General features: G+C 47.9%; 1 protein-coding gene and 1 pseudogene across 1 annotated transcript; one reads left to right on the forward strand and one right to left on the reverse strand.

Moving 5' to 3' along the window:
• Positions 1-21,632, reverse strand: part of LOC141736967 (endoplasmic reticulum chaperone BiP pseudogene) — a 110,968-nt pseudogene that overhangs the window by 15,917 nt on the left and 73,419 nt on the right.
• LOC141736964 (tubulin alpha chain-like) lies at positions 8,195-9,331 on the forward strand. The gene has a single exon (XM_074571633.1). It carries the CDS (start codon positions 8,217-8,219, stop codon positions 8,994-8,996), a length of 780 nt encoding a protein of 259 aa, XP_074427734.1. The 5' UTR covers positions 8,195-8,216; the 3' UTR covers positions 8,997-9,331.

Here is a 21,632-nt window from a genome sequence, read left to right on the forward strand (position 1 = left end):
TCCACTTAAGATTATAAGGAGTGCTGTAAGGAAACAATTTTACAGTCTAAATTTTAAAAGATACCCATATGTTTCTGCTGTAGAACTGTAGAGAGATTTATGGCCAAGAATCGTTTGCCAAGGTAGTAATCTAGTTCCTCTGTTGTTTAGCTGTTCAAGATAAACTAGACCAAATGGTCCTCATTTGGGAAGACATCTGGAGCTTGACTGAGGAGAGGGAGGCCAAATTGTTGGATGTAATGAAACTAGCCGCGAAGTTATGGTGTAGTCACGTGGCTCTTGCAGCTACTATTAAAGATACTCAGGAGCTCATTGGAGAACTGGAGGGACCTGGAGTTGACCCGTCTGTAGTCACGCAAGAGCAAGAAGATGCTGAGGTCAGTAGAAAGTATTTTGTTGACTTATTTTATTTACAGTATGCGGAGAAAAGACAGAATTACTATGAAATACCACAGGAGGCTATTTTTTTAGAAACCAAGAGGGATAATTGTGTAGAAATTTACTCTAGTGATATCTCAAGAGTCTGTGGTAAATAACGTGTACCAGTTCTGAATTGCAATGAGCATGCAACATGTGCCTGTCCTTATATTTGCATATCTGCTTATAAACGTGTATATAATAAGCACGTCACTGAGACTTTTAAAAGTTATACGTACTTTAGATTCCCTGAGTAATAGGGAACATCTAAATGAAAGGTGTACGCATGTATCCTGCGCTATGTATTATGCTCTAAGCCTGTAATTATTCATGCTGATAGTTAAAGATTTGAGGGTTGACTGACAACCTCTGAAAAAGAAATCACTCTGATTAAAGAAATCTAATTGAAAACTTCCTGTTTATTTTTTTTTCATCTCATGCAAAATGACATCATAAGCCATTGTTATAATTTAGACTGATGTCAGTTGATTTCACTCTGACCCTGCAAAAGGATGATTGTGTTTGAAGCGTCAGATTGTGAGTCCAAGGGACTTTAAAGAAACCACAGGCCGAATCCTGCCATGTCCTCTCTTGAAAACAAGCTGTACATAGATTATTAAATTTAGTGTTAGCGGCATTGAATTTTTTTCTCTTTGTAGGCTGCTAAAGAAGAAACTGATGGACTACAAGAGGAACTAGCAACAGTTCTGAGCCTTGGCTCTGAACTTAGAGCTGCTTGTGGAGAGCCTGACAAACCTGTTGTCAACAAGAGTATAGATGAGGTATGGGAAATATCCCATCCCCTCCCTGCCCCCAACAAATTTTGAAAATAAACTTTTTGTGGCAAATGTAAGATACCCCTGAAGCTTTTATGATAACATAAGGTTTGCTTTTCAAGTAAATGGATCTTGGCTCGTATTAGTTTAGAATGTATAGAGAATTTTATTTTATTGATTTATGGGTTAAAAGTTCTGTAAAAGACAGAAAGGTTTTTTGTGAAAGAGTCACTGATTAATGTAACAGATGGCTTCTTTTTTGCAATAGGGATGCTAGAATAAATTTGAAACGTGTCTGGTTTATGCCAAGTGCAACATCTTGACTGAGACAATCCTGCTTGGATGACTACAGAGTACTGACAATTTCTCCAGTGTTCAGCAGTGTATGTTTCTTTTAAGCTACCTTTTTGATAAGGATGCAGTTCCAAATGATTTAATAATACTATTTCCCATATTGACTGTAATCCGTAGGTTAAGAAAACTATTCAATAATCAGTATTGAATTTTACAGCTTTTGTCATCCAGAACGTCGAGTGTGTTCTGAAGGAAAGTAACTATGCAGTGATAAGGAGAACAAGAGTTTTAACATGGAATTAATATGAACTATTCACGCTTAGTTTATTGGTGTTATTGATGAGTGAATAATTAGCGAACGCACATTATACAGCAGTAACATTCTTTTGTCCACTGGAGTAAATTTCACCTATTTGCAGCTGAATTCTGCCTGGGATGCCTTAAGCAAAACACGGAAAGAACGGGCAGATAAGCTTGTTGAAGCTCTGCAGGCAGCTGTTCAATACCAAGATGGACTGCAGGTAAGATGGTGTGATACACCTAACCCAATCTTGAGTCAATAGGATTTGATGTGGTTGTAGTCAAAAATGTTACGTGATTGGGAAGGTGACATGTGTCACTGATTCTAGCGACTATTTTCTTCAGTAGGCAGATATTTTTTCTCGGGCTTGGTTGGCTTGGAGGTTTTTCTTCCATTAAAGACTAAATCTGTTTGGGTTGTTTTCTTCATGTAGTTGTTCATATACTCCTCTATGTATAGATTCGAAATTGATGTCCCCTTTATTGGTAAGACACAAGTTTAGAGTAATCCTGCTCACATTTTCTGGTGGTAGTCAGTACTTAACATAATAGGCGAGTTGAAGGTGTGACATGTTTACATGATCTGAAAGGAATAGAATACAGGTCCGTATACTCACTTGCTGCTGTTTTCTTTGAGTGGAGGGCAGTGAAAGAACTTCAATTTTATTCCACCTTTTTTATAAGTCAAATATTTCAGTTTGACTATTTTAAGCCCAAAATATTAATGTAATGTTACTGGACCACTACACGAGTTCTTAGCGTAATAATACTAAGAATATAGACATACTGGACCATCATACTAGCTCTTACCGTAATTTATCCAATCACAATACTTTGGAAGATGATTCACTTTTAAAATGGGTAGGTGAACTTTCCAGCAGTTTTTTAAGATATCTTTTCTCTATATGTGCTGTATTTTATTTCATTTTTTTGCCTATTCTTTGCAAGTTTTGGCTGAGTGGCAGGCCTCACGTCTTTTGTCAGTGAACAGCTGGAAAATGGAAACATTTGAAAAGTTTTCACGGTCAGATTTTGCAAAACTCTCTTTTTGCCCAGTGGAATTACTGTCTTTCTTGGTTCATTAGATCTTTAAAAACAGAGTTTCACATGACACTGAGGGCAGTTGCTTGTGTGTTCAGTGCAGACCAAGCAGCAGAACACATCTTAATAACAATGCAACATCTTGTTTTCCGGTGCGCCCTGGCTATGTATTTTTCTCCAAGTTCTCTTATTTTCATACTGCACAGAGGTCGACTTGTAGGGTTACATTAGGAACATTGCCGTTGCTTTAAGAGCTTTGTATTTCCTGGGGCTGCACGTTGTACCTCCTGCAAGCTTGGTACTTTGTAAAAGAACTGTATTTAACTGCCGCCTTACGCTCATTTCAATAGACACTATTAAAAGTATTGTGGGCAGATTGTTAGCTACAGCTGCCTCACCCTGTTGAGCGTGTTGGGGGGGTTAGTTCTCCTTTTCCCAAGGAGCTGTGTAGCAGTGGGCAGCTCTGAGAAGCCGTCCTAAGCCCTTCTCCGTAATGAATCACAGATAACAGGCAGGAGGAAAAAGGGCCTGGCAGAGGTGTTTCTTCCTCTATGTAATTAATTGCCCAGAGTGCTATAGGTGTTCTTAATCTTTAACTGGAGTGTTCTTGAGGTTGTTCTGCATTATATCAGGAGTAAAAGAAGTACCCACAAAGCCTCAGAACTGGGGAGACTTCATTTGTTTTTTGAAGTTCCAACTGCCTTATCCTGAGGAGATTCAGTCACGCTCAGGTATTGGCCATCACTGTCTAATCTGTACTGAATGGGTCGTGTTCCATCTTCCTGATACAGATAGCGTTATCCTTCAACAGAAGTTCTTTTGTCATCATCATTTAAAGTGTGTTATCATTCAGCTGCCACCTTCCATCTTTGCTCCGAAGGAGTGCAGAACAGAGTTTGTCTTGTATTTACCTTTCGGGGTATTCATAAAAATTGCTGATTTACTCAAGAAGTAGAGTACTAGTCAGCATGAATAGTACTGGCAGGATATTGCTGCTAATAGGAGTTCAGTCTTGCAGCATGTACATTCTCGTAACCATTACGTGGAATACTTCAGTTAATACTTGATCCCCTCTATTGCAAAAAACCCTAGGTTCCGCTGAAGCAAGCTGTTTGGTTTGGTTTGGTTTGGTTTTTCAAAGCGCACAGCAATCTTGTTCTCTGGAGTAAAAAATTCTGGTATTTTACTTGTAATGGCACTCCTTGGCTTTCACAGGCTGTAAGGTTATTATGTGCAGGCTTCTTCTGCTGTGACTTTTACGTGTTCTGGTTTCTACCGTGAACAGCTTCCTTGAGGCTCCGAAAGAATGCCTCCACAGCTTCACTTCTGCAATTATAGGCTTTATCTAAATGCTCACGCAGATCACAACATTCCCAGTACATTAGTAAGGTGAAAATCAAAATTTCAGGGTAACTTAGACCTGGCGAATTCCACAGGCGAATTCCATGGACTGGTCGTTGGGACTATATGGCCTTCTCGGAGCTGTTCTTCAACTAGCTGATGAAGGTGGCGCAACTTTTCGCGTGACAAGGGCCACTGTTCCACCCAAACAGGGTTATTAGATTTCCAGGTTAAGTTTAAGGTGGCTTGCACCTCAGTGGCCCCTAAGACAAATGTGACCCAATCTGTATTCCCCATTGGCTCCTACGGTCTCAGCCCCATAAAGTAATTGGCGTAGTTAACACAAAAGGACGGACTGAGGCAACACGATTTTCGGGCCCCTGGGTCTGAATTATGTGTTTGCTCTGTAAAGGCAAAGCATTCCCGCCAATGCCCATTAATGCCTTCCCCATTTGTACTAACGGCCAGTTCACAGGCCATCTGTCTTTAGAGATGACTCTGACATCCGCTCCGGTGTCCGGAATACCGCTCATGCAAACAGGATCTTTCCTTGCATCGTTAATGTGCACTGCATCAATGGTCGGCCAGCACTGACGGATTGCGTCCGTAGTATCTGTGGGTTCCTGGCTGAGCCAAAGCCTCGGTTCCCCCTTTGTGTTTGAACAACTTTCGGGGGACAGGCACCAAAATACAGCAATTGGGCTATCCTGGAGCCGCAGGGTATTGTGCAGAGGGGTGCTGGGGTCCATTTAGTCTCGCAGGGTATAACACAGAGTAATTTACCAGGGCATGCAATAACATATAGGAAAAAAACAAAAACATATCTCTATGGTACTGCTTTGAATCAGGTGTCCTATTTCTCTTTTTCTGCTGCTTTCTCGTAGCGCGTATGGCATACTTTTGTGCTAATGTGGCACATTCCCCGTCTAATTGTTCCTGTTTGGGTTTCTCTTTTTCTTTTTTTCTTTTTTTTTCTTTTTTTTTCTTTTTTCTTTTTTTTCTCTTTTTTCTTTTTTTTCTTTTGTTTTCTTTTTTCTTTTTTTTTGTTTTTTCTTTCTTTTTTTTTTTTCATCACTTACGACTGACATAAAAGTTTGCCTTTGCAACAAGAGCTCACCCTGAAGTTCCTCATTTTCCTACAGAGCATCCTATAGATTTTGGCTCAGCTCCTTCTCCTGATCAACCATGATCTTATAGACAAACAACGAACAGCCAGCCATACGCCCTGCACGGGCGAGCCGTTCCCGAGAGCGTAAGCGTGTCGGCTGGTGAAAACTCCACCAATATTTCAGGACTTCCATCGGTTCTACGGCCCACCCTGGTCTATCTGCCTGGGGCAACCTTGTCAACTCCTGGCAGGAGTAGGTGGTGCCCAGGTCAATGCCCACCACTGTGCCCATGTCCTCCTCCTCCTCCTCCTTGTCGTCCGCCCACACGGCACCCAGCAGCAGCAGCACCAACAGGAGGTGCCTCATGCCGACCGCTCGCCTGCACCGTCCGCCACCGACCAACCGCAGGAGATGAGAACTAAGTGGCTTGCAAATAGGAGGAAAAGAACTTTTTCCTCTGATTCCCAGGGCAAGAGCCCAAACTCAGCATTGTCTTTGGGCTAAGAGATACTGCACACGGGGTTGCACCTGGTCACAGAGGAGAGCAAAGCAGGAAGCAGGTTCAACCAGGAGCTAAGATTTTAACAGGACAGAAAGCTTCCTCGCTTTCTTTCTGAGGACTATGAAAAGTGGTGTCACCTAGACTGCTTCCTCCCATGCTCCCAACCTCCCTACGGTGTTTCTGCTTTCCATGGCTCCCCAGAGCACCTTCCTTCGCTGCAGCACCAGAACCCCTCAGAAGTAAACGCAGGGAGCAGCGCAGCACAGGTGAGACACGGCACGGCAGGAGCGACCCCAGACACTGAGGCTGGGCTCAGCCTAAGAGAGGGACTCATCACAGTGGTTAATTCTGCAGCAGTCACACTCTTCAGAGGGTAGGAGCAATTAAAGTTATTTTCGAGGAGGAACGGAGAAAAACGACTGTTTTAAGAAAAGAAGAGGAACGCTCCAGCAGCACTGGGACAACCAAAGAGGCCTCTTTTTAAGCCCCTTCCCTGCTGGTGTCCTGTAACGTCTCTTCGTCTCTTTTGTTTGCTTGGAACTGCCTTAGCTGGAAATGCTGCCCGGTCTCAACTCCGTTTGTGAACTGATTATGGTTGAGGGCTCTTTTATTCAGATCTGTAGAAACAGAGCTTATACTCAAGAAGATGGCTCATGGCATTATTTCCAATGAGAAAGAAATCAAAATAGAGTGCAAAGCTTTCTTCTCCCGTTTCATGTCACAAATTAACACGGTTTGTATCACTTAGGGGCAACTTTGAATTTAGAACTTAGGATAAATAGTACTCAACACGACGAGTGGCCTCAACGTTTCAGAGAACTTCCACACATTTGCACAGATTTACTGAGGTGTAACTAAACTGAAATCAAGTCCTAGTTTTTAAAGTAAGAAAGGTGCATTTTTGACTTTTTTTTGGTCTTTCTTTCTGAGACAAAGAGAGAAGGATTGGGGGGGCTGAAAACTACAAGGTTATTTCTATGTTTTGTCCTAGTTTCCTGTCATAACTGATTTTAAAGCTGCAAATTATTTTCTTTCTCAAAAATAGTTACTGGTAAACATCTTGGTACCATCCATGACAACGAATTTGCCAGCAGGGAAGGAGGTGGGTGGTGATTTTAGTGATTTTTGAGTGTATTCAGCAAAAATCCCGTGCTGGAATGGCTTCTGTGAGCCACCGGTCACCACTTTAGGCGCTCAGCATCACACCTCCCTTAAAATACCCCCAATTCTATTCAGATAACGCAGCAGGAATGGGTTTGGTGGTAATTAACACTATTGGTAACAGACTTGGTAAAGGTTCCAGGGGCCTGTTGGTGGAATTTATGGGAAATACTTAACCTGTTAATCACTTTGGAGTTGCGGTTTAAGTTCCTCCTAAACCCACGACCTGATTTGATTGTGCGACATTGTTTGGGGTATAAACTTAATCTAAGCGTTAGAAATGCGCAATTCAAAATACTTGAGGATGGCAAGAAAGGCTAAAGGATGGTCTTGGCGGAATGATTTACCTCTCGGGTGTTTTTTTTGATACCTTCCGGGCAGAATGGCCAGGGATTTGGGGGGTTTTGGCTGATGAAAGACTAAAATGTGCGCCCAGCCATTGGAAGAAGAGCAAACTCTGGGAAAAGCGGGGACAAGGGAACCCCTGTTGAGGAGTCAGCGTGTGGTTGGTGCAAGGCCCAGGCTGCGTAGGCCCTTCCAGCTGACGTTGACCTTGTCTCAGTGGCTCGGCCAGTCCTCAACGGCAGGCTTTTTGAACCAAAGTTGGCTAGAAATGTGCCGAAATGCCCGGCGAAGCGCTGTCATGGAGCGTTGCCGGCCTTCTACGTTCTACACAACATTCTGAAGAACTTGGTGCTCGGTGGTGGTAGCTTTTGCATCTGGCTGATCTTCTTGGAGCTGAGCCGGGCTGGGCCAGGGCGCTCCGGAAGCTGAGGGGGCCGGGGGAAAACGGCGGCCGCCTGGAAATGAATGCGGGATGGTCTGGGGGGAAAGCGTGGCTCGGCGGACGGGTGGTGGGTCGGGCCAGGCCCGCAGGGCTCCCGCAAGCACATGGTAAGGCAGCTGGAGCGCATCAAGGTGAGTGGGCGGCCCCGAGGGGTGGTGGGGTGGGGCGGGAGGGCCCTGAGTGGGGCTGGGGGCACGGGGGGCCTGAGGGGGGGCCTTGGCGGGTGTGAGGGGGGTGGCTGGGCCCGGCTCCCCGCGGGGTGCCTATGTCCTGGGGGGTTTGGGGTGCTGTGGGGTGGCTGCGCTCCCTCAGTGTTGCCCAGGGGGGCTGCAGAGGGGCAGAGGCAGCAGAGGGGGGAGCTGGTTTGGGGCCTGCCAGGGAGAGTGGGACTCCTGCTGGCGGGGCTGGCAAAGGGGCTGGCGTGGCTGGTTTGGGGGCTGAGAAAGAGAGGGAGTTGTGTGGCTTTGGGCTGAGGAAGAGGGCTCGAGATGAAATCCGCGCCAGGCCCCTTCTCTCTGCGTGGAGGGTCTGTCCTGGCCCTGCTGCCGAGGGCAGAGGTGGGGTGGGGGTCCCCCAGCTCGTCCCCCTTGGCTGGGACGATCGTCAGCCAGATCGTGTCCTCCATCACGGCCTCCCTGCGCTTCGATGGGGCCCTCAGTGTCAACCTGGCGGAGTTCCAGACCAAGCTGGTGCCATACCCTCACACCCACGTCCCACTGGCTGCCTACGCCCCCATCATCTCGGCCAAGAAGGCTTATCATGAGCAGCTGTTGCTGGCCGAGATCACCAACGCCTGCTTGGAGCCGGCCAACCAGATGGTGAAGTGTGACCCGCGGCACGGCAAGTACATGGCGTGCTGCCTGCTGTACCGCGGGGACGTGGTGCCCAAGGATGTCAAGGCCGCCATCACCACCATCAAAAGCAAGCGTAGCATCCAGTTTGTGGACTGGTGCCCCACAGGTTTCAAGGTGGGCATCAACTACCAGCCGCCCACGGTGGTGCCCGGGGGGCACCTGGCCAAGGTGCAGCGCGCTGTGTGTGTGCTGAGCAACACCACGGGCATTGCCGAGGCCTGGGCCCTCCTGGACCACAACTTTGACGTGATGTATGCCAAGCGGGTGTTCGTGCACTGGTACGTGGGGGAGGGCATGGAGGAGGGGGAGCTCTCAGAGGCCTGGGAGGACACGGCTGCCCTGGAGAAGGATTATGAGGAGCTGGGGGTGGATTCAGTGGAAGGGGAGAGAGAGGAGGAAGGGGAGGAATACTAAATGCTGCGTTCTTTCTGTCGCTGTAGCACGTCCACAAAACGTCTGCTTCAAACACTTCAGCTTGCTTGTGCGCTGGGGGAGAGAATCCTCGTCAATTTGCCCCTTGGATAGTTTACTGCCGCGTTTCCCTTATTAAATGGCTCCTGGTTTTCCTCCCAGCAGATGCAGACTAAAACCGTGTCTCAACAGCGGATTTGGTTCACAGAAATATTTGTCATTTTTTGGTGGTAGAAATGGGGCGGCCGCGCCACTTTGTTGCTTCAGAATTCCACATTTTGGATAGATTTTTGGGGAGGAAAGCGCTTTCTGCTTAAAATAGAGAAATAATACAGTTTTTCTTTCAAGGTCTGGTTCTCCCAGTCGAACTAAAGTGGTTTTCTTCGACTGTTTAGTTTTCAGAGTCCACCCGGGTGGGGTTGGGCTGGTAAAACGCGGTACTGCTGTCGCAAAAAACTCTAATTCTTTTGCCGCCCGCAGCTGTTTCAAGCTATTTTTCATCTGATTTACAGGCCCTTTGCAGCACAAAGAAGAGGCGCCATGTCATGCCCAAGGAAAATCCAAAGCCGGGGAGTCGAGAAGCGCAACAGCGATGGCAGCTCCTCCACCGATCCCGGTCCTTCCTGGTGCTGGGACGGCAGCGCCGGAGATCCGGGTTTTTTCCCCTGCGGCGAGTGTGGAAGGTCAGCTCTTCATTTTTCTTCTAAATCCCGGCTGTTTTGAGGCTCGAAAACGACCCGAGGGGGGCAGAGGGGGAGGGCAGCTTGAGGATTCCCCTTGCCCTGGGGCCACTTGGCGGTTTTATTTGGCTTTCAACCCCAAAAAATCAGTGTTTTCAGAGTCGGGGAGGCCCTCCACCGAGCCCTGAGGTTCAGAAAGGACCCTCCTTGTGCAAGAATCACAGCGTTTCTCCCTTTTGACCAAAAAACCCTCAAGTTTCGTAGGGATTTGCAGCCTGAGGCTTCCCCACTCCACTCACTCACGCCAAGCAAAATGCCTCGAGTTTCAATTCAACCTCGTTTTAAGCGATCGCACAATTAATTCTACTATTTTAATCCCCCACGATCTGCCTTGTTCAACCACCAACGTCCAAAATTCTGTCACACTATGCAGCAAAGCATAAGAGTTCCCAAAAGTAGGAATAACGAAGCTTGGTCTAACAAATTTAAAAAAAAAAAAGAAAAGACTTAAAAATCCCTTTCTTTTCTAACTTTCAGGGTGTTTGAGAAGATCCAGGGGAGAAACGCCCATATGAGACTCCATCGCCCACAAGATGTTTAAAAGGTCCCCGGGAGCGTTTTTAAAGGGTGGCGAAGCCACAAACCCCCCGCATTCCGCTGACCTCCTCCCATAACACCCGGGAACTGACACCAAACCAACCACGAGGCCAGTTTTTACCGTTTCTCTTAAAAAACCCCACCTTTTTCTCCGCATCTGGGCAGCGGCTGGGCTTTGAGGATTCGAGAACACGCTGTCGCCCCCGCTCTAAAAAGAGAGGGAATAGGGGAAATCGCCCCAAAACGTTCATCATATCTAACAACGTTTTTCCCTGATGGTCGTGTGCAGCGTTTAAGATGTGGACTGCAGCACCCTTTTGATAGAGGTAAGGTTAGTTTTCACGTGTGGTTTTTTGTTTACTTATTAAATTTGGTTCATCAGTTTTAAAGTTCTTGCCGTGCTCTAGCTCTTTGCGCGATAATTCAATGATTTAAAACTCGTTCCTCTGGTTCTGGGGCAGCAGAATTGGGGTGGTTAAAGCTGTTGGGTGGCCATGAGGTGTCTCGATCATATGTAAAGCACCCGTTGCGTGTTTATTTTATTAATTGCTGCTTATTTGCATAAATTAACGTGGCGGTTGGGAGGGAGCATGGAGGGTTCGATTAGTTGAAGGAAGGAAATGGGAAGAAAGGTGTCTTGTCTCTACTGACAGTATAAAAAAGGCTGATTTTTTTTGTTTCCGGGCCACCAGATTCATGAATGAGTTTGTTTAAGTTTTGCAGAATATTCACGTCCAGTAGAAAAAAAAAAATCTATAGTTTGGTTCCGTTTTTCTCCTGAAAGGCCCAATGCTCGGGTCTGGGCCTCCACAAACTCCTTTCCCCAAAGCAGAAGGTGGGTGGGAACGTTCTCCTTTGGCTTCTCAAGGCTTGTATTTTTAAAAATAGACCTCAGAGTAACGTTTTTCTCTAGCCCTTAACGATTCCAAAGGGAAACCGGCTGCCTCCCGAAATCGAAGACGGGCCTCCCAGTGAGGCCGGAGTCAGCAGCAGCCCTGCCAGCTGGGAGGACTGGGAGTTTTTAACCAAAAAACCCTGGGGGCTGTTTCCTTTTCAAAAAAGAAAAAGAGGTGGGAAGTTGCAGCGCTGAGTGATATTTTAATTCCATAGAAAGGGATGAATTTTGAGTAGTTTGGCTCCGGAGGCGGGGTGAGAGAGCAAGTGCCGGGAGGCGGCGGCACGTTCACGCCTCCTCGCTGCCAAAGCGATGCCAAAACCGCAGGAATTTGGCAAAATACTCGGCGTCCCAAATCCCCGCCATGGGTCTGGATTTAAACCCCCGCCGACCCCCGGAATGGCTGGCCATGGAGATTCCTGCTCCGCGCCTTGTTGCTGTTCATGATTGATTCTAAAATATGCAAGTTTTGGTGCAAGAAGAGCGTTTGGTCCAGGTTCTCCGGCACCAGGACGGCTCGCCGATACCCCAGGCCGCTCTGGCTGGCGGCGAAGGCCTGCTTGGGCGAGACGGCGGTGGCTGGGATGGGCAGGTCCTGCCGGCTCAGCCGCCCCCGCCATTCCCCCTCCGCCCACCTCTTCTCTCCCCGGCTCTCCATCCCCTGGCCCCCACGGGGGAGGAGCAGGCGAGGGGGGCATGTGGGGGTTACACGGAGTTCCCCCAAAAGAGGCGGCTCACGGCCCCAAAATGTCTGGAAGTTGGGCGGGGGGTGTGGTGGTTAAAAAACCGTTCAAACCTGCACAAAAGACGGCATGCTGGGATCCAGGCCCTCAACGTGCCGCATTCATCCCTGCAGTGTTTGTTCTTCTTTTTGGAGATGTACTGAGTATTTTGGGGTTGAGTAAGTGAGTATTTATTTTAGAAATGAGAAAGCCCTGTGTTGGGGGCGGCTAGCAGAAAAGTACGAGTATGCAAGAAATTCGAGGGTATGCCGACCTTGCAGACCTGAGACAAATAAATCTGAGGAGCCAGGGAACAACTGGCCTTGCAGGTCTGACATAAATAACCTTGAAGAAGTAGGGAGTAGGCAACAAGTTATCACTGTAGCTTTTAGCACATTCCAAAACTGTAGCTTCTAGCATGTAGCGAAACCGCAGGTAGGAGGGATTATTGTAATGAAACATTTAGAGCTAAGCCAATCAGAAATGATAGAATTTGTGTAATTTATGTAACTGTTAAGTAGCTGTATAAAAAGCCTTCCAACGCGTCTAATGAACTGACATCTTGCTTGCATCAAGCAGCGTCCCGTCTCTCAATCGCGGCAAATTGGTGACCCCGACGTGATGGGGTGGTGAACCGCCTAGCTGAGCGGCTTGCTGCGAGTCCCACGGAACTTTGAATGAGCTGCTGAAAGGAAGCAGGAACTGGCCAGGAATCCCTCTGGATTTAAGAGGTGAGCTGTGGGAAACATGGGGAATCAGATGTCCCCCGCAGAGAGAGATGTATATAAAGTTATGAAAACGCTCCTCCGGAAACATAAAAAAGATATTTCCGGGCAGGACTTAAAGATTATGCTTAAGTGGGTACAAATGAAGATCCCCACTGTTACGGCCTCCAGTATTTTTACACGGGAACTTTGGGACGATGTGGGGGTAAAGTTGTGGGACTTAGCGACGTCAGGGAATGCCGAGGCTCAGCGTTTGCTTCCGTGGTGGAGAAATAATCTTTGAGGCTATTAAGGCACAGAAAAAGGGCCATAAAGACTCTCCAGATACTAAGGGGGAACCTTCATCAGCTCCGCCTTTGCTTCCCCCTCCGCTACCTCCGCGACGTGCTAAGTCGCCCGGACCCTTAAAGGTCTGTGCCGCAGGCTACCCTCCTGAGGAAGATCCGCTTGACCCGGGGCCCGTTGATCCTGATAAAGAGCCTGACTTGTACCCCCCCTGACCCTCATGATACGTGGGCGAATATTAGACGTCAAGCTTTAAAAGAAGGTGACTTGGAAATAGCGCGAACGATAGTCGCCCCTGTTATTTATCAAGGCCGGGGAGTGCAGTGGAAGGCTTTGTCCTTCCCGGTGATTAAAGAGCTGCGCCGTACCGTCACAGAACATGGGCTCTCTTCCCCATATTTTGCGAGCCTGTCTTCTGTCTTTGATACGTATGTTATGACTCCCCATGATTTAAAATCGCTAGCGCAATTGTTATTAACCCCTTCCCAGTATTCCCTGTGGGAGTCGCACTGGAGGGGGGGCCTTCAAACTCTCCTCACCAGCTACGTGGGTCATAATAATGCTGCTCTTGCCGCACTGACCATGGAGCACCTTATGGGTACGGGTCAGCACTCTAATCCAGCGGCACAGGCTCGAGATTGTCCACGAGAGGCCCTGGAAGCGATCCGCGAAGAAGCAAAAAAGGCTTTACTTAAAATACCCGATTCCAGTAAACCTCAAAAGGCATTCACCTCTATTACGCAGGAACCTCGGGAGCCGTACATGCAATTCATTGATAGACTTAAGCAAGCTTTAGAACGCCAAATAGATAATACCGAAGCTCGAGAAATTTTGCTATTAAAATTAGCAGTTGAAAATGCTAACGCCGACTGTAAAAAATTCCTTAAATCTCTCCCTAACCCAGCTCCGACTTTGGTTGAAATGGTAGAGGCTTGTAATCGTATCGGTACTGTGGACCATAAATTTGAAGCGATGGCAGCTGCTTTCGCAGCTATGAGAGGCATGTCTGGGGGAGGAAATTGTTACGGTTGTGGTAAACCAGGCCATATCAAACGAAATTGTCTCGCTTCTAATGGGGGGCTAAAGCCCAAGCCCCTGGGATCTGTCCCCGATGCAGGAAGGGGCGTCATTATGCTAATCAATGTCGTTCTAAGTATAATTTTCAAGGGCAGCCGATACAGGGAAACCGCTTGCGGAGCGCGGGGCAGCGACGCGCACAGACACAAGTATCGTCGCCGGTGGATCGAGCCATGCAGATGGGTGTGACCTCGCCACAAGTCTTCGCCCAGCAACAGCCGGTAGCGCCGGATTGGACCTGGCAACCTCACACGCAGTAACGTTGCTTGATTCCTCTGTTCATTTATTAGCAACTAATGTTTCAGGTCCTTTACCCCCGAAAACACAAGGGCTACTATTAGGGAGATCATCAGTTACCTTAGCCGGACTTTTTGTATTGCCTGGAGTAATTGATGCGGATACCGTTGGGGAAATTAAAATCATGGCCTGGACCCCATTTCCCCCTTGCACAGTACCCAAAGGAAGCCGCATTGCACAATTACTACTGATCCCGCAGAACGCAAGCTCTCTTTCGCCTCACCCACCTCCGCAGCAAAGACAAGCAGGTTTTGGATCTACTGGGGATCCACAGATTCTCTGGGTACAGTCCATTTCCCAGAAGCGACCACTTTGTCAATGTACTCTTATTCACGGCACTCAGCAAGTAATCCTAAATGGGATTATTGACACAGGGGCCGATGTTACCGTAATTTCACAGGTGAAGTGGCCTCCACAATGGCCTTTGGCAGCTGTGCCTCAGGCACTAGCCGGAATCGGAGGAGTTGGTAGAAGCCACCAATCCTCGGAATTGATCCAAATCAAAGGCCCAGAAGGACGAGTGGCTTCCGTCAAGCCTTTTGTGCTGCCTGTTCCTATGGTCTTATGGGGACGTGATGTGCTATCACAATGGGGAACTTCCATTCAGTCGCATTTTTAGGGGGGGCCATTGAGGTGCGCGACACCCTGAAACTGACTTGGAAAACTCAGACACCCATTTGGGTAGATCAATGGCCCCTACCACTCGAAAAGCTTCGCGCTCTCCAAGAACTGGTTACGGAACAATTAGCAAAAGGACATATAGTACCTACTACTAGTCCTTGGAATTCACCTGTCTTTGTTATTAAGAAGCAATCTGGCAAGTGGCGCCTGCTCCATGATCTCAGAAGAATCAATGATGCTATGGTAGATATGGGAGCTCTGCAGCCAGGGCTCCCTTCTCCAACTATGATCCCCCGCAATTGGCATCTCACCGTTATTGACCTTAAGGATTGCTTTTTTAACATTCCACTACACCCTGATGACGCTGCCAAATTTGCTTTTTCAGTCCCAAGTGTCAATATGCAAGCCCCTGTGCAACGATATCAGTGGGTTGTACTGCCACAGGGAATGAAAAATAGCCCGACAATTTGTCAATGGTATGTCGCTAAGGTACTTAGCCCTGTCAGGGTTGCGTTGCCTCAAGTTCTGTTATATCATTATATGGATGATATCTTGATGGCTGCGCCTCACCTTGAGCTCATGGAAAAGGCCGTAGCCCTTGTCACGGCCGCTGTCAATTCGGCAGGCCTCTGTATTGCGCCCGAAAAAGTCCAGAAAATGCCCCCTTGGACCTACTTGGGTTGGCGCATCAGGACCCAGACGATAGTTCCCCAACCTGTGCATATACAGGCCGACATTAAAAATTTGCACGATGTTCAAAAATTATTAGGGACCATTACTTGGGTCCGACCCTTGCTAGGAATCTCCAATTCAGACTTAAGCCCTTTGTTTGAACTCCTCAAGGGAGATTCCGATTTACACTCCCCTCGTCGACTTGGTCCTGAAGCCGCTGCCTCATTACAAAAAGTAGCGAAAGCCATCGCCTTACGGCAAGCACACCGCTGTGCGCCTGAATTGCCCTTCAATTTAATTATTTTGAACCCTGCACGTCAGCCATATGCTTTGATTTTTCAATGGGACCCTAACAACCCTGATCCCTTATTAATCATTGAGTGGGTCTTTTTACCCAACCAGCCCACTAAAACAATTTGGACACAACATGAAATGTTTGCTTCCTTGATAATTAAAGCACGGCAGCGCTTGCTTGCCCTGTCAGGGATGGACTTTGCTTCTATCTGTTTACCTGTAACTAATATGTACCTACAATGGTTATTCCAACAGTCTGATGCTTTCATGTTTGCCTTAACAGATTATACGGGTCAACTAACCTCACATCCTCCGTCCCACAAGCTTCTACATGCTCATTTTAACTTAATATCCATACCAAAGAGATGTCACCAGCCCCTCCAAGGCCTTACTGTGTTCACCGATGGGTCTGGAAAAACACACAAGTCGGTGATTGTCTGGTGGGATGACCGCTCTCAACAATGGGAGTCGGACGTTGAGACAGTCTCCGGGTCCCCTCAAATCGTAGAGCTTGCTGCTGTTGTTCGAGCTTTTCGTAAGTGGTCTAAACCACTGAATCTTATTACTGATTCTGCTTATGTTGCAGGCGTCGTCGAACGGGCAGAGGCCTCGGTGCTGCGTCATACTTCGCATGCTGATTTGTTTGCTTTGTTGCAGGAACTTGTTTTCCTTTTAACCTCTCGAACACATCCCTATTTTATTTTACATGTTAGATCGCACACCTCTTTACCTGGGTTTATTGCAGAAGGCAATCGACAGGCCGATATGCTCACTCTGCCGGTACAAGCTTTACCTGACCGTATTGCACAAGCTAAGCTTAGTCATTCCTTTTTCCATCAGAATGCAGGGGGCCTCAAACGTCAGTTTGGCCTCACTTCTCAGCAAGCGGCGAACATTATCGCTGTCTGCCCTGATTGTCAAAAACATTCTTTTCCTACGGCACCAGGTGGGGTTAATCCCAGAGGCTTACAAAGCCTGCAATTATGGCAGACGGATGTCACACACTATCCAGAATTTGGGAGATTAAAATACGTCCATTCCTCTATTGACACCTTTTCAGGCGCTCTATTTGCCTCCTGCCATGTGGGGGAGGCGGCGAAAGATGTTCGCAGGCATCTGCTGCGTGCTTTTGCTACCTTAGGCATCCCTGCACAAATCAAAACAGACAATGGCCCTGCTTATATCTCAGCTGCACTTAAAACTTTTTTTATCTCTTGGGGGATCACTCACATCACTGGGATCCCACATTCCCCTACGGGCCAGTCCCTGATTGAACGCTCTCATCAGTCTTTAAAGCGCTTGTTACAACAACAGAAAGGGGGAGTAGGGACAGCCACCCCTGAAGAACGTCTACAGAAAGCCCTGTATGTTTTTAACTATTTAAATTGTTCTTTAATAGATAACAACCCTCCGATCGTTCGCCACTTTAACACAAACACTTCTTTTGAAGCCAGCGTAAAAGCTCCAGTCCTGATCCGCGACCCTGAGACAGGTAAGGTCTTGGGGCCATACCCCCTTGTCACATGGGGCAGAGGCTATGCTTGTGTTTCCACAGAACGAGGCCCCAGGTGGATCCCAGCGAAGAGCGTGCGACCTTTCCGTGAACCCCTACCACAATCGGATGGCCACAACACCAATCCACAGCTAGATCATTCCCCTGAACGGCATACCAAAGAACATTCGGAGGACTGATGCAGTGCTTTTATGGACAATAGAGCAGAGACTCCAGTAGAACATATTCATTGCGTCGCCTGTGGTAATTGTGACCCTTAGGTTTTATGCGACTGCTATCGCTGTGGTAAGAGATGGTAGCGATGGTTAACATTGGCCAATAGATGGTGTGACAGTTGCCTAATATATGAAGTTAGCATTGTAAGAATTTAGCATTGCAAAAAAAAAAAAAAAAAAAAAGGGGTGGGGGGAAGAGTCCGTCAAACATTATGATCCTGTTAACACTTTTTTGTATATGTGCAGCCTGGACACATGCCAATCCTTTGCCAGGGTACCACCCTCACCTTTTTGACCCCCGTCAAAATGTCTGGGTTACTCTGTCCAGGTCGCTCAATACAACTAGCTTTTGTGCCAGTCTTGCTACGCCCAGCTCGCCCTTCACCACCTGCTTAGTAGGGGTACCACTGAATAACTCGACCTTTTTACTGTTTAATAACTCTATGACAACCTTACGGAAGCAATACAATATTTCTGGAAGGCTTCCTTTTTCATGGAAAAATCTTAAGGACCTTTTTGAAAAATACGATAATTGGGATGATAAATTACCAATAGGGCCCCAGCCGCAGGAAATTGACTTAGTAGATTCTCTTAATATTTCTCATTGTTTGTTTATTGGCCTTAGGTCATGGTCAGGGGCCCTTAGTAAAGGATTCTCCACCGACCGTCATCTCACCTATTGGTAATGCTACCCTCTGGCAACAACAATGGTGTTTGAGCATTGCTCGAGATGCCACTCACTCAGCCCCCGGTACCATGCTCCCTAGGCGGCTCCCCTTGGGGTTCTTTTTATTTGCAGAAATAGAGCTTGGTCTGGGATCCCTTCTAACCCTAGAGGAGGCCCGTGTACTATTGGACAGCTTAGTCTTGGCACTCCTCACTATCATCCAAGCCCAAAACAGCGGTTACGTTTTACTCGTGACACAATACAAGCATTAGAAAATACCTGTGACGATAATGTTAAGCTATGGAATCGCTGGGAGGTTTTTTTCGCCTCGCTATTTACCCCTGGGGTGGCAGCAGCGAGAGCCCACAGAAACTTAGATGCAATTGCCTGTTGGGTTGTTAAGCAAGCAAATGCTACCAGCCGCATACTATCTGAGATGGCTGAAGACTTGTCTACAGTACAACATGCAGTCCTGCAAAACAGAGCCGCTATTGACTTCTTGCTACTAGCCCATGGACATGGCTGTGAGGATTTTGACGGAATGTGCTGCATGGACTTAGAGGACCACTCTTCTTCGATACATAAGCAAATTACACAACTCCTTGCGCATTCACAAAAGGTGCAATCTGATACGGACTTCTTCGGATTGGGTACTTTGGGTGATTGGTTTGGGCTAAAGGGCTGGCTTAGGAGCCTGGTACAATCTGCTGTACTCATATTAGTTATTATATTGGTAGGCCTTTTGATTCTAAGCTGCGCTCTTTCCTGTGTTAGGTCTATGGTGACTAAAGTTGTTCGACATACATGGTTTATTCAAAACGGCGATACTCCGAAGATTTACACTAGTGTTAGTTCTGTCCAGCTCACTGAGTATGATGACCTTTAAACCCGCGCCTCAGTTCTGCCTTTAAAGAAACAAAAAAGGGGGAGATGTTGGGGGCGTGTCCTGGTTCCGGTGGGGATAGGGTTAACTTTTCCTGGTATTCCATGCCATGTGAGCCACGCCCACCCTGAGCTGCCGGGGGAGGGGGCAGGAAGTTGCTGCTTAAAAGCGGGCTGGGGCGTCCCGGGTCCGACCGGTCGGCGAGCGGCGGGGAGCGGCGGTTCCGTAATCGCGTTTGTATATTCCCCTATCCGTGTTGTTGTTGTTTGCCTGTTCCCTTTGCTGTCCTGTTAAACTGCCTTTGTCCCAACCCAAGAGTCTTGCCTTTTCTTACGATCCTTCCTGTATTAGGAAGGCACGTGCGAGCGGCACGTGGTTCTTTGTTGCCATCTGAGGCTAAACCACGACAGTCCTTTTTGGCGCCCAACGTGGGGCTTGAAGGGTTGACATAACGACAGAATCCAACTAGAACGTGGAAAAAACGGTTTTGGTTTTTTTTTTTTGTATGCATTTATTTTATTAGGTAAGTAGTCACTGGTCATCATGTTGCTTGGTTTGTTCTCATGGCTGTGTTACATAAATTCCTATATGGCTTATGTACTCCCTGCGATGCTGTTTACCGTGTCTGGAAGAGGGATGAGGATTATCATTCTGCTGTCCTGTGCGATATCTGTTTATGATATGATAACATCACTGTTCAGACGGTTATTTTGGGGTGTTTATGTGGTTTTGTTGTCCTGTCCGTACATTGGACACCGTCTCTCAGAATTTGTCAATAGTTTCCCCAGCCCTTTTGCCTCCCTTTTCTCCTTCGGGTCAGGTATGACAGCTTTTGAGAATCTTGAATATCCTTGGGATACTCAAACTTGTGTGTTCCTAGTGCTATGTCTCCTGAATACGTTCCAGGTCTTGTTTAGGGTTAAGCGACTATTTAAGACTACCACCCGGAGATCTGCTCCGAGGCTGGATAGTCAGGGGTGGCATGGCATGTGGGAGAGCATGGGCAGGTACCTAGAGAACTACTCGCCTCCAATGGTCTGGGACTTCACCCCTGAACAATTACAGGACCCTGATAAAGTGGTAGAATATTTGAAGGGAAAATGTTGTGGCTATTCTAGAGAGGCACAACTCACCGCGCTGTGCTGGGCCCTGGCCAGTATCTACCAGGCACTGCTCAGAATTATGCAGCACCCTCAAGGGGAAGAGATGGAAACCAGACCGGCGGCCCCTGCGGCTGCTGCAGCCCCTGCGGCGGCCCCTGCGGCTGCTGCAGCCCCTGCGGCAGACACTGCGGCTAGTGCAACCCCTGCGGCAGACACTGCAGCTAGTGCAACCCCTGCGGCAGACACTGCGGCTACTGCAACCCCCGTGGTAGCCACTGCCACTGAACCAGAGAACCAACCCGTGCCGGTATCAGTTGCCCCCATACAGAAGAAGAAGTACACAAAGAAATCAGTTCGCTTAGTAAGAGATGATGATGAACCAGGGCCATCACGAGAGCAGGAGGAAGAAGCAGAACCAGAGATAATTACTCGATCCCTATCCTTGAGTGAGCTGCGGGATATGCGAAAAGATTTCAGCCGACTTTCAGGCGAGCACATTGTCACCTGGCTGCTCCGGTGCTGGGATAATGGGGCCAGTAGCCTGGAATTAGAGGGTAGGGAGGCCAGGCAGCTGGGATCCCTGTCTAGGGAAGGCGGCATTGACAAGGCGATTGGGAAAAAGACCCAAGCCCTCAGCCTCTGGAAACGACTCCTGTTAGGCGTGAGGGAGAGGTACCCCTTCAGTGAGGATGTTGTATGTCAGCCAAGCAAGTGGACTACCATGGAAAGAGGTATCCAGTACCTGAGAGAATTAGCTGTGCGGGAGATGATTTATTATGACTTGGACAATGCCGACTTACCCACAGACCCTGATGAGGTGCGATGCACAAGGCCCATGTGGCGGAAGTTTGTACGGAGCGCACCATCGTCATATGCCAACTCCCTGGCAGTAATGGAATGGAAAGGTGAAGAGGGACCAACGGTGGATGAGGTAGCTGGCCGGCTCCGGCGATATGAAGAAAGTCTCTCTTCCCCCCTTGTCTCAGCTGTGGAGAAACTGTCGCGGAAGGTCCAGCAACTTGAAGAGAATATGTTCTACTCCCCACCTGCATGGGCCAGCATCTCAGCTATTAGAAGCAGGCATTTCCCCACTCAAGAGAGAGAATACAGAGGGTACACACCACGAGGCACCCTGTGGTTCTACCTGCGGGACCACGGAGAGGACATGAGGAAGTGGGATGGACGACCTACTTCGATCCTGCGGACACGGGTACAGGAGTTGCAAGGAAGGACAACCACAAAAGGGGATCCCTCCAGGAAAAGTGCCGCCCCGGTTTCCAGTGGGCCGTTCCCCAGACAAAGCAGAAGGCCTGATCTTGCTTCTGATCCTCTTGAAGGAACTTCCAAGTCCTTTATGCAAGAAGTGAGTAATGGATACTATGACGAGTATTAG

Source organism: Larus michahellis, unplaced genomic scaffold (assembly GCF_964199755.1).
Source record: "Larus michahellis unplaced genomic scaffold, bLarMic1.1 SCAFFOLD_78, whole genome shotgun sequence".
In the NCBI taxonomy this organism is placed as follows: Eukaryota; Metazoa; Chordata; class Aves; order Charadriiformes; family Laridae; genus Larus; species Larus michahellis.